Below are 20,320 nucleotides of genomic sequence, written 5' to 3' on the forward strand. Positions count from 1 at the left end.
ATATAAAATACCATGGAACATGTATATTCTAATCTAACAAATATTATTGCTTCAGAAAAAAATATTAACAATTCCAATGGACTCCATAAACATGAGGATATGAAGCGGCGAAGGAAAAGTCGTACATCAACCCGGATCACGCCTTGTCAGATAGAAAAGGCTTTATAAATCGAAGAAGGATTTATATCGATACATCTTTATTATGTCATAAAGCCAACCCATTGTGTACTTTCACATACAATATAGAGATTTTTAGGTAATTTTTTTTTTAAACTTTACATTGTACAAAATACTAAAGGGGACTGCAGTAAATTTGTACGTACAGATATTTCTTTTATAATGTTCATATTTAAAAAAAGAAAAAAAACAAGGAATAAGACAACAAACAGACAAAAAAATAATTTGGATACTTAAGAAAAATTCACCATATATATTGGTGAAACAAAGCAATATATTAAAGATAGAATGTACCAATATGGAAATGACATAAATAATATACTATTTTTTAAAATAATCATGGGTTGTCTTAGTGATACACAAAGAAAATAATAATTTTAGAAGAAAAATATTAGAATCAATTTACATTTTGAGAAAACATAAATTATACAGTAAACTTTCAATCAGATTCTAAAGGGCCAATCCACCATCATTTTGAGATTTTAAGGAAAATAAATAAGTAGTTATTAGTAAATTGGTAGATAAGAGATGAAATATTCGAATTCTTGAAATATACAGATGTATATACATTACAAATACACATATTTATTTGTGGTTGTATATGTTGTGCGTGTGTAGATAAATATGTATATAATAAAAATAGAATAATTGTATTTTTAAATAATATTAAATTATAAGCAACAAATAAAAAAGGATGTTATTAAATTGTAAATAAATTAAGCTCAGTAATCAAGAGATAATAGAGTCCTAACCTGTTGAAGGTAGGTTTCATTGTGAGAATTATTGATGTTAGTAGAAAAGGAAAAATAAATTTTCAAGTTCTTGTATTGTTTGTGAGTGAATAGTCATTTTATAAAATTTAAAATGAAACTGTTATGATAATTTAATTTTGTTTTTGTTTTTCGAAGATTATATGCAGGGAAATTAGCCTGTAAAAGAAAGACATTTTAAATTAATTGTTACTATTCGATGATTTTTATGATCAAAAATACTGGTATTACGCAAGGAGGTAATGTGGTAATGATGTAAAAACAATTTGTAAATGGCATAAAGGCTAAAATGCTGGAGGTATTAAAATAAAGTGTTGAGAGTAAATTGGATCATTATTGGTGTTATTATTAATATAAATCACTCTCAAACAATCAAATAATAAATATATTAAATTAATAATGTAATTAATAAGTTATGTTTGTGATCTTAATCTGAATCTCAATTTTATTTCATACTGCACTTAATTTAAGTTTCTTGTTGAGTTTTTCTACTTTTTTTAGTTTTATTTTAATTCGAATATGCCACTATACATTTTTACGCACTGACCAAATAATAAAGAAAAAAATATTAAATTACCAAGATTATAATAAAAATTTGAGATTTTATGATGAGTGTCCATAGATAGGATATTTCTTGCGTTCACCCGTACTACTAATAGTAACATGAGAACTTCTTAAAATTTGTGTGAAATATGACAAGACAATATGATTATTAAAAAGCAGTAGTTTTTAACAATATAAGCTCTAGGTATTTATAAACTAATAAAATTAGAATAGTCAGCATTATTTATTAAAAAATATATATGTGATTTATAATAATCTGAATAGACGTTGAACCTTTATATTTTAACCAACAAAGTATCGAATGAAGAAAACCAAATTTTTTTGATCTCAACGGGGGTGTTTAACCCGTATATCAAATTTGCCAAGCCCTAACCAAAAACCTATATTGTGAAATCAACTATTTTTTATCTATATTCATCAAAGGTTAGAAGGAAATTAATTTTAATATACGAATTTTATAGAAAATTTTGTCAAGTTATAAGCAAAAAACTTTTTAAAAAATTGTTTTCTATTTTCTTTGTGAAACCTGACATTTGAATTAAGTATCAAAAAAATGTGTCGAATAGTTTAGAAAAACTTTTTTGGACCTTATTTATTTTAAATAATTAAAGTCAAACTAATTTTTTTTTTTCTTGAAGAATTTTTGTCCGATTACTATAACTTATACAAAAATAAAAAATAATAAACCTGAAGGTTCGATGCCGATACAAACATCCGTTCAGTGAAGTTCGTTCGAACCTAGAGCTACTAAATTAATCTATATGTAATCCTTCCACCAACGTTTTGGTCTACTCTTCGGAAGTTTACATTTCGGTTCAGTGTTTATTAACATTTTAGGGATTCGAACGTTACTAAGTCCATCTAATTCGCAGCAATAATATAACCTGAATTAAATTTATGGGATACATTAATCTAAATTCACCATTGTGCAGCCTTCTAAATTCTCCGGTCAAATAATTTTTTTCTGGGCCCAAAAATGTTACGTAATAATTATTTTCAAAAACATTTTAAATTTTTGGACAGAATGTGTAATTTATAAATTGAATAATAACACGCCTTTCCCCACCTTAAACCTCGCAGTTATTTTTTATTTTATTTAATGTCCTTTCAAGTAACCATATAACCTAAATACTTAAACCTATCTACCTGTTCAAATGTACTTCCTCGAATGTGCTTCCGTTTCGACAGCTAACTAAATATTTTGATACTTATACATATTTACAACAAGATAAAAGTGATATTATTTGTGTTTTAAATCATTTGTGAGTATAATAAATAAAATATTAGATAAATATACAGCTGATACTAGTTGTTGTTTCCAACTTCAGTAATAAGTATGAGTAATAATTAACTGTATAAAACGATATATATCTAATTATTGTCTCACATATGAAAATTCCTCTCAGTTTAATCTAGAACTGTTTTGTATTCAAGGGATTGAATAAAAAAAAAATAATAAAAATAAAATAAAAACAAAAACATATACAATCGTATTTTTATTTCTTTTGTGTTATTTTCAAAGCATTGATTTGATATTTTAAATAATAGCTGAAAGGATCAAATGAAATCAGCCAAACATACGCCTATAGACCTATGCTACCATCTATCGGACTTCACTGGAACTGACCAACGTAAAGAAAGTTTTCAGACTTTGAAAATAAGTATTTTGCTAATAAAAATTAACAATTTACAGATTAAATACTAACCTAAAAATAAATTTAAATTAAAATAAAATTTATGGGTAAAATAATGTGTAATTAAGTTCAGATTTAGACTGTTTAAACTTATAATAACAGTTCAATGGATAAATACTATAATAGTAAAACTGATATATAAATAAAAAAAAAAAAATATGATTAGAATATTTTTAGCTACTGCCTTGTAATTAAGCGATTTAAAAGCTAACACGTAGATGTAGTCAATATGATTAATTTTAAAATTTAATTTTCAATTATAATTTTATTTATTTATTTTGTTATGTTTTTTACACAAAACTACTAACGGCCATGAAACAATATTAGATTTTTTATTGATTATAAAACATATTTAATTACGGAACATCAACAATTATTCAGCCGTTGTCTATTCTACAGATGTTTAAGTTAATTTTAACATTGGAGGTAAAATTTTGCATTAACGATTATTCGAAAAATAAAGACTTAAGTTTTTTTATTCTAAATGATTTTACATATTTATTTTAATCCTTCTGGAAAACTTATTAAATCCATGACAATAGAAACTTAGATAGTGGTAATTTGTGAATTATTGTGAAGAAGGCAGAAATTATATGTATCACTTTTATTGTGATATCTATTTTAAATATATCTTGTTCCCCAGTGACAATCTCAGTTTATGTATTTATATACTGATCAGCAACAGGTTGTTGGACGAAGCACATTATAAATAAAACTATGATTAAATTGTGATAAATACAATATTTAGTTATTAATAGTTCATTAATAAGTAAACACTGTATCCAAGACAACTTAGTTATAGTTTATATAGTAACAATTACTTTATGCCCAGGCTCTGTTGGTCAGTGACGGGCAAGAAAGGACGACCCGCAATACAGATAGGCCTTGGGTCTTAGTATTTTCTTCTAATGAAAATTAAAGGATTCATTGATGCCTGTAATGAGTTGTATGAGAAGATTTTTTTCTTATATACACATATATATAATCTTAGATCTAGAAAAAGCGATTTGGTGATTAGAAGAACATCACACTGAAATCGTAGGGTGAATGTCGGCATGAAACATAAAGTCCTGGAAAGACTCTATTAAGAGGAGCAGAGGAAATCAGCTTGCAAGTAAATGAAGATAAAACTAACTATACGATTGTAAGCCAAAAAATCCACCCTAACAATATGGTCTGCTTGGACGGCAAATCGTTTCCGAAAGTAGTCCGTTTCAAAATCGAGAGATTTGAACGGAAAATAATCCATACAATCACAGGAGCGATCTGGGACAAGAGGCTTAACAATTGGAGGAGTAGAACTAACAGTGAATTGCTTGCAGAGGCTAGCCAAACAATATCTCCAGATTTGAAGGCAAGGAGGTTAAAATGGGCGGAACGTGTGGCTCAAAGCAATCCATCATGACGCCTCTACAAAACAATGCGATTATAGTAGGCCACGATAAGCAGGTTGGTTTGGGCGGCCAAAGGTCTATATAGCCAACAGAACAAAATTATATATATACATATATATATATATGTGTGTGTGTGTGTGTGTGTGTGTGTGTGTGTGTATAATTATTCTTATTTTTTACATTTTAGTAAGATTTAGCAAATTCCGCACCGATACGTTTTATTCAGAGGAATGTCTAACTTAAAACATAAAATTTATGTTTCATTTTTCATAATTTAGTGGCTTTTTGAATATTAAATTTGTTACAAAAAATTTCGTTTAAATTTTTATTGAACAATTTGTACCGATGTCTTTTCACTATTTTTTTTTCATAATACATTTTTTTTTTAAAGGAAATAAATTTTGAAAACATAATTTTTTTCATATTTCATGGTTTTGTAATCTTACGAAAGTAAATTGCTCAGATATTAAACTTCTTATTTAAAACGTCGGTATAATATTTATTGTACAATTTCATCCGATGTCTTTCCTCTGTTTTTATTTAAAATAAATTTATCAAACAGAAAAGATTAAAATAACGGCCATTTAAATTAAAAATTAGTAGATATTGGTTACAGATGGTGAAGAAATTTGTGTTTGCTTGTATGAGTAAATTAAAATTAGCATATTATTTAATTTATTGTTCGAGACTGGTTGGTTTATTAATTAATTATTTATAATAAAAAAATCTTTTACGACTCCAACCGTTTCGGCTACTCTGGCCATTTTCAAAGTGATATCATATTTATAATACCACAGCTCCAACAAGTAATTAAAAGATTGCGGGCTATTTTATTTATTATATTTTTATTCAATTTCCAATATATATCATAATCTTATTAATCACTTTATCGACAATACTCTCAGATATTGTTAATAAGATTGCTGATTGCTGATAAGGTGAATGATATAATTGTAATAGATAGCACAAATTGAATAAAATTATAATTAAAATAGTGGATAAAAATAGGATAATTGACTAAGGTATATTTTTTTACAAAGGCAAAATTGCAACCTTTTAATAATTTGTTTTAGCTGTGATATCTTTGAGAATGGCCAGAGGAGCCCAAACGTTGGAGTCGAAAAAGAATTCACATGTTGAGACTATATGGATATTTTTTTATTATAATTGATAAAATTAGTGTATTCAGTTAATACAACTGCAACACACATTAACACTTAAACAAAATCATCTTCATTTAGTTAGCAGTCATCTTCAAACATAATGCGCTGTGAATAAAAGCTAAAGTAGACACCGCATTTTAATTAGCGAACTAGGAAACACGTTCGTAACCTGGTATTATCATATAACTCATCAATTCAATATACATACTTATACAATATTCTTCCTCCATAATGAAATTCATCGGGTGGAGCTGCATGGCTAGGCCGAACACCATCATGGAACAGAACTAAATTCTGAACAGGAGCGGCAGGCGCTAACCTTGCCACTGACGCACAAGTACGTCAATAAACTAAAAATGTATCATTAAAAAATCAGACGTTTAAGCAAGAGCATAAACGAACCGTTCTATAATAAAGAATACGTAGGCGGTAGCCAGGAGTGCCAATAAGAGCAACCATCATTGACGACAATCCATAAATAGTTATATCAATATCTCCAGTATTCAAACAGATTATTTTTATATCTTTTTTAATGAATCGTAAATTTCATGATTTGTAAACTTTAAATTTTATCAATAAAATATTATATAAACTCTTAAATCTGTACCGCTAGAACCCATAAAGGGTCAAGGATGCAGTACTTGGTAAGGAAGTACTTTTACTAGATCAACTGTTGTGCAAGAAGGTAATTTGGTCAGAATCACGCTCAGGCGCCAGATTTTTACCTAATTGAGGTTAACCACTTTATGAGGCTGGGTGAACCCTGGATCCACAGGTAACGGATAATAATTATATGCCACAGCCGGATTCGAAACCGGGTCCTTGCATTTAGTAGTCCATTGCCTTTCCAATGAGCTACCAACTTCCCCACAAATAAATAGCTATAAAATACTTAATAGAAAGATCATATTGTATATAAACGTTGATATGTGTTAAACAATAAGCAGCAGCTTCGAGTAGTAAAACATGAGCCTGATGGATAAAATTAAACTCATAAAACATAATAATAATAATGTGAGCCGCTTCAAAATCCATAAAGATTCAGGGAATCAATACTTGAAAAGAAATTAATGTTTTTGGATCAACGGTAAAAGAAGGAGATGATTTTTTCAAAATCACTCTCAACTGGCCGATAAAACAATTCGTCATTGACAAAACATAATCTCTAAATAATTTTAAGCTTTGTTTTCATGCTAATCTTCTCTGTATCGTTCCAACCTAACCTTATAATGGCAAAAGGCAATCTAAGGTATCATTAACACCCAGATATACATATTGCATACCTCCTATATGTATGTACCAAATATTCAATAACATCATTACAGGAGGGTAAAAAAAAAAAAAAAAAAAAAAAAAAAAAAGCTTTGTTTTCAACCTTACAATGCCACAAGGCAATCCAAGGCAGTAGTATGCTATTATACACTTGTAATTTTGTATTATGCATTTGTAGGTATGTATTACATAAATTTAATAATAAACATGGTTACGAAAAAAAAAATAAACATTGTTTTCTATAACACATTTAACACGGAAAGGCATTTCTGGTAGTTCTCGAATTTTTACTAATCAGCTAATTTATTGATTTGATTAATTTTTTTTTGCTTATAGTTTTAGTGCTTAAGTATCCACTAAGCGCACTGAGACATGGGATACATACCATGATGAGAAGTTGACCGTGGATAATATATACGAGGAGAAGATAATTGGGGGCTAAGTAGGACGAATAGTATTCCATTGATGAGAAACGAATATGTTTGTATTCGTGAATTTTCAACTCGAATAACCAATTATTGGGGGGAATATACATTACGATTTAACGACATTTTAGATATCAGAAAAGTTAAAATAAATCTATACACGAAAATCGATACCATTTTCATATCCTGGATATCCCGAAACATATAAATGGACCCTTATATGTTAGATATCAGATAAGTTAAAATAAATCGAACGCGATCTTAGAATCGATAGCATCTTTTTATTCTGCATATTTCGAAACATATAAGTGGACCACAATATATTAAAAATCAGAACAGTTAAAATAAATCGATATGCGATCTTAAAATCGATAGCATTCTCGTTTTCTGCGTCTTAAGAAACATATTAAAGGACCCTTGACATATTAGAAATTAAAGAAGTTAAAATAAATCGATACACCATCTTAAAATCGATAGCATACTAGTGCAAACGTTTAATTTAACTTATTTGTGTTATTATTTTATTATAATATATTATTATTATATTATTATTGTGTTATATTATCTGACCGCATCCCCAACTATCTCCTTTTATATATATATAATTTGATACCTTACATACCTCTGAGGAGTTCATCTAAGGCTTAAAAACTCAATTATATTTCCTGTTATATTACTCAGAATAAATAAAATATATTATTATTAGTTTTGTAGTATCCAGTTTTATTTTCAACTCAAGGATTCACTAAATAATTTTTTATTTAGTTTCTAATCTATCTCAACGTTAAAATGAAATATATTCTCACAACAGCACACGAATAAAAATATATCAATTTTTTTTTAATCATAAAACAAAACAAAATGCCGCCAATCGGTGAATGCATATGACCTCATACGGTAACTAGACGAACAGTTATTTCTAGGAAGATATGTTCATATCAGGCAGCAATCAACAGCTTTCTCTCAGCAAGAGAAAGGTCGGTTAGTGACATTATGAACATCTGGTGGCTTATGGCTCAAAAAGAATATCTTCTTTCGAATTCGAACCGAACATTTGAGAGAACTCAAAGTTGATTTTTTATTTCAAGAAAAAATTTTCCATTTGTGAAAAGGCAACTGACGAAGAAGAAAAGAGATATCCAAGTTTATAGGTAAGATTCCTCCCTATTTAATTAGTTTTGCGAGAGGTAAACCTTTTCGTAATTAAATTGGAATCAGAACCATTCGAAATAATATAAGATATTATTATTATTATTATAGATATTATATTCAAAATCATTATAATTGGTTAGTTTTACAATTATCTCGAGGCTACAAAAAAAAAGTAAAAATTATGATTCAAAACCCAACATCTTAGTTAAAAGAGTGGAACAGAAATTCGATCTGTTGATATTCTGAAAATAAACTGTCACTATGGATAAAACAGTGAACTATGATAACCCGTTGTTGGTAAAGGTAATAGCAATAATAAAGGCTAATTGCACCCGAAAGTTCAATACCGATACCACTAATCGTTGGCTATATCTACCCAATGACGCATGTCCAAACCCAAATATACCGATCAGTTTTGATGTAATGCTCCAACTTACGCTTCAGTTTACCCCTAGGTCGTTTACCCGTTGTTTCCGTGTTTATTAAGGTTTTAGGAATCCGTTCGTCACGAAGTCCCAAAACTTTAAACTCCTATCTAATTCGCTGCAATGGTTTAACCTGAATTATATTTACCCTGTGCAGTTTCCTCAATTCAGCGTTATGGAGTCTTCTGCATTTTTCGGTTATTTCATCCTTTTTCGGTCCGAATATTTTACTAAGCTTTTAATACGTTAAGGCACTGTTCTTCCCTTAGTGTAAGAGGACAGTTTGGCATCCGTAAAGAATACTACGAAAGATAATAGTTTTATTCGATGATTTATTTCGAGATTTAGTTCTATAATAGATTTTATCAACGTAATTGTATTTAGTTTTATAGTTATCTCGTCCTACCCCAATAATAAAAATATCATCAGCATATCCAAGCACATGAGTGTCCATCACACTTATAATAAAATAACATACTCCAGTGATAAATTAAGTAAGATAGTTAATAGAGAATAACCCTGTTTAAACCCCCACCTAACCTCAAACTTCTCAGAATAATTATTACAGATTACAGTTTTTTTTATTTAGTTTTTTTATTAATATAAGGAAATCCATAGCGAATGTGATGTTCGCCTAGTTATCTACAGGTGACCAACATATTCTAATCATGGTGGGAGGTCAAGTTTTTCATTTTGTGGAACCGTCACTTGATGAAAAAAAGTCAACGCCCCAGAATAGATTCGAACCGGCGCCACCCGCAGATCTCAGACTGATAGACCTGCGCCTAACCATCTAAGCTATGGATGGCTCTGGAGATCCAAGCTTAATTAAACGTTTTAGTCATGCACATCTATACTACATTAACTAACTTCTTTTGTATACTATATAATAAAGCTTCTGGCGTGTTAAAACAAAATAACATAAAGTAATTAAAGGAATATTAAGAACATAATACAAAGTAATATTGTTGAAAAGATTTTGGCAATCATTTAGTTTTAAACAAATCTACCAAAGACTTAGTTTTTGTTTCTACAAAAAAAACTCAAATCAAATATTCGAATATATATATTTATATCCTCCTACGGTTTCCATTCATTACATTCTTACATTAATTTTGTTTTCGTATAAAATTAAAATTAGAAATTTATTTACCACAAAATGTAGCAATAAGAAAAGTGATGAAAATTAGAACACTAGAGTTGATGAATGATACAAATAAAAGAATTACTATTAAATAAAAGCATATAAATTAATTATTAATAGTTTAGTATGAGCTAAGATTTCAAATTCCAAATTTTGTTTAATTAAAAAGTAAATTTTGTCTTTCATAGCTGAAAATAGATGTTTCATTAGAATATTCTCTATTTCTATTGGTCCAATGGTTTAGAATTATATGACCTTCATTTACATTAAAACTTTCTCATTTGCTGATGTTTACCATCACGGTTTCAACACTTTTACAGCATATGAATTCATTTTGGGTCTTACGGCCATAAAATTCTTAGTCACTGATACGCAAACATATCCAAGAATATTTCTATTTAAGAGTTTTATCACTCTATCCCTCTGATAAGAACCCATTTAGAGCTCGTTTCAGATTAAGGAGAAATCGGATTAAGTCAGAGGTTTGTTTACCTCTGAGTATGCGCGGAGAAATCTGGACCGTCCTAAAAAAACATGTTACTAAAAAACCATGGAGTAAATATTACGTTAACATTTTTACCTGGATCTATGTTCGCCAAAAAAAAACTATTTATACCGTATTTTGAAAAATTATGCAAAATAACCTTATAGGGAAATGTTTTCAGAATATTATCTTCAACCACTAAAACGCTGAAGCGTGCGGCAATGAACTATGTGAAGTATCTATGAAGATTATACAAGTTCTATTAATGTCCTTAAGTTTGGCCCTAAACTTTATTAGCACTTTGAAAGTTCCTTGTTAAAGAGAGACATTAATGAACTATAGGAAAATGCTAAAAGCACTATTAAATAACCGAGAGCTGCTGATTGTGATTTAACACACAGTTTATTATTTGATCTCATAAGTTTTTACCAAATTAACACTTACCAGAATAAAATGTCAATTTAGAAACGATTTGATCAATTAAAATATTATTAAAAATGAGAAAATCTTCTTATAAATATAATATCATTAAAAATGGCAATTAGCTAATGAGATGAAGTAAAAATGTCTTCCATTATTAATTTCCTTTAATTTAGCAACGTTAACAAAATATATCCATTACAACGTTTACATCATCAGACACACAACAATTTACAATAATAAATTTTAACTTGCGTATGCCACACAGTAATTAATTAACTTACACATAATTAAATCAGCAACCTTATCATTACCAATTTCTATAATTTAAAATTGTATACATATCTATTCTTCTTCTTTATAAAATTCACAATAATCATTATTACTGTTTTCACATAACTAAAAACTTAGAACATGTAATTAATTTTAAGACTGAAACAAATAATTTGCACATTGCATAGGTATCATAAATAAATTAGAAATATAACTAATAATCATCTAGATAGCATTTTGTTTAATAAAATTTTATAAAATAAATTTTATCCAATTTTAGTCCTAAAAACAATTTATATTTCTTTATAAGTCCGACGTTTCTGCCAATTCGGTCACCTTTAAGGACAATTTATTAAAAACGTTTTTTGTACATATGATTTGTTTAGAATTTTAAACAAATAACAATATTAGTAATAAATTATCATACCTTTAATACAATTTTAGAACCACATCAATTCTAAAAAAGGCTATTCTGCCCAGGTCAGTAATTTTAGTACACAATTACTCTACCAGATATAAAAACATTAAGAAATCATAAAAATTTATTAATAAGCAAACCTTAGCTTATGTCTAATTACATATTTTATCAATTATTCATAATCAATTAATAGTTAAAAATTTTAATCACAGTTAATTTTCACTATTATAATTTATCACAACAATATTTGTAACCTTCCCCACACTCAGGTGAGGCATTTAATTTATTTATTACGACTATATTTTGGTTAAATTTGATATTTCTTTTATTATTAAACTTCATATCAAGGTTAATTATAACTATCAACATTAATTATATCTCATATTTTTCATAAATTAATTTTTCTTAAACTCTATGCATAGTTTATTATAGAAATATAAATTGTATTGAGACTAAAATTGGATAGAATTTATTTGTTTAAACAATAATAACCAGTCTGAAGAAAGTGTAAAGAATATATATATATTGTCACTATGTTTAAATGAAAAACTTAATTAGAAATTTTCATCTTTGAATTGAATAGAGGTATGAAGTAGTAAGCATGGAGGTAATCCATAATTCATCAACAATATCAGCATAACCGTAATTGGAGTGAGTATAACAATAATGTTTGTTTTAAAAAGCTTCAATTAGTAATTTCAATGTTAGTAGACAGCAATGATGATTATTGTGAATCATATAAATAAGACTAAATAAGGAAAATAGATATGTATAAAATTTGAAATTATAGAAATTAAAATAAGGTTGATTTAATTGTATTTAAGTTGATAAATTATTGTAGCATGGTATGCATAAGTTAAAATTTGTAATTGTGAACTATAGAGGGCCTAATGATAGGTTTGCTCCGAAACGTTGTAAAGGATAAATTAAAGAAAGTTAATAAATGAAGACATTTTTACTTAACAACATTACATAGTCGTTAATTTTATTAATATCATTTGGTCGTATAATACTTTAAATTATCAATAATAACTTCGTTATTTACCTCATATCATTTAGTTTAATGATATGCAATCTTTTAAGATTTATATTTAGTCAGCGTCAATTTTTTAATTTTCTGTGAACTGTTTTCAATTACTTTTTGAAATAGTTGTAACCTAAAAAAAAAAAAATATTTTTTTCCAAAATTATTTGATAATAGGCTTCGATTTTCTTTGTACTATCTTCAGGGCTGTCATAAGCTAAGTGGAGGCGGGCCCTCCACGTAAGAAATGAATCTTTAAATTATTTTCTGAAAATAAAAAACAATTTAAAATTTACAAGAAACACTTTCCTTGATTAGCAAAATTAGGAATTGCTTCTTAAGAGTTTATTAATTTTTCTAAGTGCATCAGTTTCAATCAAAATCAGAAATAAAGTCTTCAATTTTCATTTTTGATTAGTTTTAATTAATGAATCACTGGAGTAAGGAGCCCAGTGGGCGTATTGGGAAAAGTGTGATAAACCAAAATAAATCAGAGTACAATAGATATTTTAGGGAAATTATGTGTTGTGTTATTTACCTATTATTGAAAGTTTTTTTTGTTGTTTTTTGTAATCAGGTCCTAGTGTATATAATAGTTTTTTGTTACTGTCTGTAGTCCAGAATATGTTGGAGTCGATTGCACTGTCTTGTTCGATATAAACTATTAAATATTTTGAAGCTACTGAGTCGTTGAGGAATGCTACAGCAGAGTACGAAGATTTCCATTTAGAAAAAGTAAAACAATAATTTTACACATACACTTTATTATCATAACAATACAGTTATATTATTATGATGTACGACTTAATTTAATAATTATTATGATATGAATTATATCAACTGATATATCACCATACATACGTCGGCTGTCAAAATATATATAACAAGAGCCGGGGTGAAAAAAAGGAAGTTATTTCATCCCAATTTTTAATTACTTCAATAAAAACTATGTATAATTACTAGTAAAAATTTATAAGCCTGCAAAGTGTAGATAGGGAGAATACAATATGTTCTCAAAACTTTAAAAAAACAAAATTTTCTTTCGAAGCTTACCTTTAAAATTATCAATAACACTAAAAAACCTAATAGAACAAAATTTAAAGATGAGTAAATTTTCTAAAATATGAATCCTAATAGAGTTATTTACGTTAGCTTTTTAAAAAGTAATATCTCATAAAAAATGCACTGAAAAATCAGTAGTTGGAGAATTTACATTGAGAAATCTATATCTCAAAAACCATTAATTGCACAAATGTTTATTAACACTCAAATTAAAGCTAGTTTATTACGTTTATGCACGTAGGAGTAGATGTTTTCATGATATTCGACAAAATGTTGATTCCTAGCTGTCCTGGTAAATATTTTGACTAATGAAAAATATATCTCAGCAACCATTAGCAGCACTCAAATTAAAGTGCTTGCTTTTTAAAAAGCTATATCTTGAGAACTGTTACTAGTAAATAGCTGTATTAGGGCTCTTATTTTAGCAAATTTAACCTTCTATATATGATTTATTTATTATTAGATATTATTTTTTTAGTGTTGTTGACATTTTTAAAATTATGGAGTTCCAAAAGAAAAATTAAATTTTTTTAACGTTTTGATTAATAGCCGCCATTCTTTATTCCCCCTACTTGTATTTGGCAGACTCATCAATTTTCGCTATTAATTATACGTAGTTTTCATTGAAGTAATAAAAAACTGGGGTTAAATAACTGCGTTTTTTCCCTCTTAGACTCTTGTACTCATAGCTCTCTTGTGCCCCTTTCATAATTACACAATCCTTTGGAGTTCGGAATAGTTTAATACAAAAATCAACATATTTTTTTTATTTATAAAGAAATAGGAGACCTTAATTCGGAATTACTGTAATATTATTGCGATAACGGAATAAAAGATTGTTTGTTTACCTAGCTTTCTGGATCAGTAAGTAAGAAGGGTAAAAGAAATATTAGGAAGGGATTGAAATGACTGTGAAGCGAAAGGGTTCTTCCTTGGCTGATTGGGAGATCGGCAAGTGGTTTGTGAATGCTTGTGAAAGAGGCGGTGACCACAGACAAGGAAGTTCACCATTCAAACTCATCACTACCTTCAAGACAAAAGTGCTATATCATGATATGGTAGTTACTTTGAGGAACTTCACAATTCTTATAAATGCATAAGCTCTTTATTAATATAAGCCTCTTGCTCACAATTTTTTTAATAATATGTATCTACTTTTAGTATAAAATTTTGAATTCATATTTTTAGTATTAATTAATTTTTTTTTTAATTTTTAAAACATAAAAAATTATTAAATATTTAAGGTAAATTTAAGCGTTACTACGGTAAATCTTACTCGGCTCAAACCAGCAGTTCTATCGGAACACTGAGTTTAAACTATAATTGAAAAGTAAAATGAAATACAAAGTAGAATAATTTTTTTTTTCACCCTTCTGTTAATTTAATTATTTCCAACAAATAATAAAATTAATAAAAAGATGAGAAAAAACACCATTTTTCAATTTTATGCGTTTTTAAAATATTGCTCTATTAAACTATCTTTAAGTCTCCTCTTCCCGTTTTAAGCAAATATTTCAAAAGTGATATGGGCCGAAATTAGCACATTCACTTTTTTTTTTTTAGTTTTTTCTTTTCAGTTTGAGCTTAAAAGTTACAAATACTTATATTAGAGTTAAACAAAATTTAAAATTTGATCTACAAACATCATTTTTGTGGTATTATCTTGTACTTTATTAAACTAAAAATTACAAGATGTAAAATTAATGTATGTCTTATAATTTATTAAACATAATCTTTTTTTCTTACCTTTTTTGTAAGGTATTTCTAAATACGATTTTACAAAGATGATATATGTATACAATATTTCACTTGTATACATATATCATCTTTGTAATATGTGTGTATTATAAGAATCAATAAATAAATGAGGAAAAAAAATTAATTATAAAATTTTTTTTTTAAAAAAGATGGGTCTCAGTGGCAATATTTTACTTGTATACATATATCATTACCTGTAATATGTATGTATTAGACGCATATAATAAAGGAGGTTACGAACAAAAGAGAAGGAGTCTTAGTGGGGTGGGGCAGGTCGGAAAGGATTGCTTTTGTGTTATGATTTTTTGTTTTTTGTGTTATGATCTTCTCTTGTGAGATGGATCAACCTAATCGAAAATAAAGAGGAGAATATAATTAGAGAAATATTCTTAAAACATAATAAGCTAAACAATTTCCTCAAATCCTTGCGAACCTCAAACTGAAATTCAAAACGTGTTTGCTTATGCCTAATACCACAACACGTGGCCTATACGTGTGACGTTGCCCCTACAACACAAAGTAGCTACGTGATCAGAAGGTAGATAATTCAATTCCTCGCTCTGGTGTAACATTAAAACATTACAAAGGACAATTACTCTATTGTTTACATTCTTAAAAATAACAGCTTTAACACTGTGTGACGTATTTTGTTTATTCATTGGAAAGACAATTGGACCGCCGCATCAGGATTCTGACGTAAAACTAAATAAAAGATATCTGAGGTTTATTGAGTAAATTGAAACTTAAGGGCACTAATTAGGGCGGATCTTTTTGTTTTAGAACTTGTTTTCCGAAATCGATATGAAATCGATTATTTTATCAAAGACATTAGAAGAAAAAACATTTAAATCTGTACCACTACAATCCATAAAGGATCAGGGGTGCAGAACTTTGTAAGAGAGTACTGTTACCAGATCATCGGTCGTGCGAGGAGGTGATTTGAGAATCACACTCGACCGCCATGGGGCTGAGTGGACCTCGGAGTATTACCGAACACACAGGACAGAATAACGGCTACATTGAAATAGAAATTGATACTACAGAAAAGATTTATTGCACATAGAAATTTCCAAAAAAAAAAAAAATATTCCACAATGGTTTATAATTTACTAACTATATTAATAACTATAAGTAGTTGATGATGGAAAAGTATTACAAATAAAATTTTAATTTATTTATTATATGATTAAATATAAAACAATAAACGTCTGGTGTGTTCAACTCACCATTCGACCAAAACAAAATTTCAAAAATCCAATTTTTTTTTTATGATTTAGTTTCAGATCTATTCTAAAATTTAATAGACAATTAAACAGAATCAAAGCATGCACAAAATATAGGTCTCATCTTGCCTAATAATAGTACGATTTCGATTATTATTTTTTTTTAGAAATAAAATTATCTTTCAAATAAAAGCTGTAATATGCGAGCAGCTACCCCCTCTTAAGAACAACTACAAACTATTATTTTTTTTTGTTTTATTTCGATTTATTCGATTGTATTTTTAAATCTAAAACCTTAAATTTTATTCGAGGGAGATTAAATTTTTTCCTTGGTCGATTACAAAGATACCATAGTGAAAACAAGAAAGGAAAAAAAGAAAAAGTTATAACTTGTTACATTCCTTGTATATTGATGATTACTTACTTAAATTCTTTCAAAAATATTTTCTTTCTACTACTATATATAAATTTTTTAAAACAAAAATGGACCTATAGATGTTCAAAACGATCTCCATTGCAAAGTTATTGATCATTAAATTAATACAAGTCTGAAAAGCTTCCAATCCATTACAAAAGACTGATCTACATGACTATTATAAGGCCTATCTGGACATACGGAATTGAGCTAGGGGCTCCTCCTTCACTACCTAATAATCCTCCTAGGCGTCAGAAAAGAAGATGGCCTCGAGATCTTCTCCTTTAGAAATGTTTTTGGAGTTCTATCAATGGGTAGATTCTCCACATGTTTGTATCATGTCATAATATTACTTACAGCAAATTTACTTGATGTGTATATATGTATACAGTTGTAAATTAGAATAAATAAATTATTAAAAAATAAATCAATTAATAATTATTAGCGAAACTTCAGATTTTATCAATAATTATTCTGTAAAATTTAATTTAAGTATCATTTCCAGAAAACAAATGCTTTCCGAGAAAATCACTATTACACTTAGAAATAAAACTAGATTAGATATGATAAAATAGAGTAATAAAAGTAGTTGATGATGGAAAAGTATTACAATTAAAATTTTAATTTGTTTATTATATGATTCAACCCAAAAAAAATTCAAAATACCGGTCCAATTTTTTTTTCAGATTTAGTTTTAGGTCTATTCAAAAATTTAATTGACAATTAAACAGAACCAAAACATGCACAAATATTGCAGATTTTTCGTCAAAATTATAAATAATTTTAACGAAAAAGTATTAGAGTTATAATTTTTTAATAACTTGCCAGGAACATTACTGGAATATTATAAACAACATTTTTACGTCGAAGAGATGATTTGAACTCTCTTAAAATAAGTTAGTGAAAAAATAAAAATTTTAGATGCTTTATTTTTAGAACAGAAGAAACAAAACTAGGTTTATTTATTGCTACAACGTGCAACCGCTCTATTTTCTACGAATTTATATCTACCGTCATTCTTCAACCTCTTTCATCTAATAACAGCCCACAGATGTTTATTGTGCTAGAGTATTCAATATACACTAACCACAGCTCGCTAAACATAATCAAATCGAGTGTGTAGGTTTTTTTTTAAATTTTCCTTTTCCGAAATTCCCAACAATTCAGGCCTCAAATTCAAGGTATCTTGAAACATTGCCGGTAATTTTCATCAAATGAAAAAAAAAACTGATTAAATAATCGAGCGAGTTTGGTTCTTTCATTATCATTTATTAAATGGCTTATTGTGGATCCGTGTTGGATTTCAGCAAGTAGGGCGGGCAAAAACTTTAATAGTTCTTGTGTACAAGAAAAAATAATGATAAAAAAATTAATTATTATATAAGGAGTAAAATTAACTTTAAATCTTTCATAGCGTTCGTAATCACAAAGAATAATAAAGGCTTAAATTACTTTTTCCAGGATGTAAATAAAATTGTACGAACTGGACAGACGTTTCATTTAAACAATATGAATACTAGAATAGAACCATGATAAAATGAAATATTCTAAAAATAGTTTTCTCTTGATTTAAATTCTCAAACGCTAGATCAGGAAAATAAAGGTCATGCATTTTTCGAGTAATTAATTACAATTAAGGCAAATTGTTATTAATTCTAACATTATAAAAGATTATATAAGCATCATAAAATGATGTTAATATTTAATTAAAATAAATATTAAATCAGCAATTAAAAAAAGTAATGGATATATTCTAATTGATTTACAATATTTCGCAATCACATCATTACCATTTATTTAAATCGAATCTATTATATAAGGAAAAAAATAATAATTTTCAACAAACATGATAAAAACAACGTTGAAAGATGCATTTATAAATTATATAAGCATGTATATAATTATATACAAAATGATTCTGATTCATATTAATTTTTGTTGTGTATGCAATAGTTCACCGTAAACATACTGCAGAAGTTTGTAGAGACTCAGTCAAAATATAATAAAATAAATTGTGAAACAATAAAATTTAATGCACTTTAACGTTTTCGCCCACTTTACAATCCTTCAGAACAAAACAGGAAAGAGATGTGGAAGAGGACCAAAACTCATCGACTCTGCCTTCAGTATATTTCAGTCGAACAAGAAAAGTATTATGAAAATATTTAAAATTTTGCAATTATTTTATCAGGTGATAAAATATATTTAAAACAAAAAAGTGTGACTAAAAGAGCTTTGCCCCTAAGGGTAGTATTTTACTCTCATTTTTGTTTTTATTTAATAAAGTGTTGAGGAGATAAGAGATACGCAAAACTTTTAAAGGCGGTAAAAAAATGGAAGAAAAAGATTTAAATCTCCAAAAACTATTTAATAATTCCAACTCAACAGGCAAATTTTCAACCCTCTACCTCAACTTTAATGAGCTGTAAAGGTGCACAAAGCCTAGAAAACCGCGAAAAAAATTAGATATGATAAAATTTATCCTCAACATAATCTAGGGTTTATAAAACCCCATCCCCATCCTTTGACCTTCGGTAAAGTGCAAAAATGTATAATTTTCGGAGAAAATCCGACTTTTAACTTCTTGTAGGAATTGTAGGGAAATCATATTCAGAAAATGAATATAATCTAAATCAATTGGAATTAATTTATTTTAAGTTTAATTATCTTTATTTGAGGATTACAACTAACATATTAAGTCCTCGGTTTGCCAGGAGGAGAGGACAGCCTTTATCTTGGTTTTATAGTATAATTTTATCGTAGGCTATCAATGCTCAATTTAGTTAAATTTACATCATTGCGAGATTGGCTATGTTATATTAAAACTCTTCTTGTAATAGTTTCACAACTGTTGAAATATATTCTAAGCCAATGGCTTTCTAGAAACTCGATAAAAACTAACATGGCGTTCTCAGAACCGATCGCTACGTAGTTCAAGTCAGATATAAGAAATATGCCCATTGATAATATTCTGCAAAAGTAGGTCAGTTTTAGTAAGTTTCAATGAGATCATAAAGTGAGAGAAAATATTTTAGCAATGAGCATTGAGACTATATATATATA

At 27.9% G+C, this 20,320-nt stretch overlaps 1 protein-coding gene across 5 annotated transcripts in view; it reads right to left on the minus strand.

The window, feature by feature from the left end:
* LOC106683081 (growth factor receptor-bound protein 14) overlaps positions 1–20,320 on the minus strand; it is a 361,363-nt gene that overhangs the window by 88,942 nt on the left and 252,101 nt on the right. The window contains exon 1 of one of the 5 annotated variants that reach the window (XM_067051818.1): positions 5,971–6,052. The exons of the other annotated variants lie outside the window; for them this stretch is intronic. Within the exon in view, the coding sequence (XP_066907919.1) occupies positions 5,971–6,040 (70 nt within the window). The 5' untranslated portion in view covers positions 6,041–6,052. Of the gene's footprint in view, positions 1–5,970; positions 6,053–20,320 lie in introns of those variants that run through there. 5 annotated transcript variants of the gene reach the window in all.

The sequence above is a fragment of the Halyomorpha halys genome, unplaced genomic scaffold (genome assembly GCF_000696795.3).
Source record: "Halyomorpha halys isolate HHAL.00 unplaced genomic scaffold, Hhal_1.1 Scaffold463.1, whole genome shotgun sequence".
NCBI classification, from domain to species: Eukaryota; Metazoa; Arthropoda; class Insecta; order Hemiptera; family Pentatomidae; genus Halyomorpha; species Halyomorpha halys.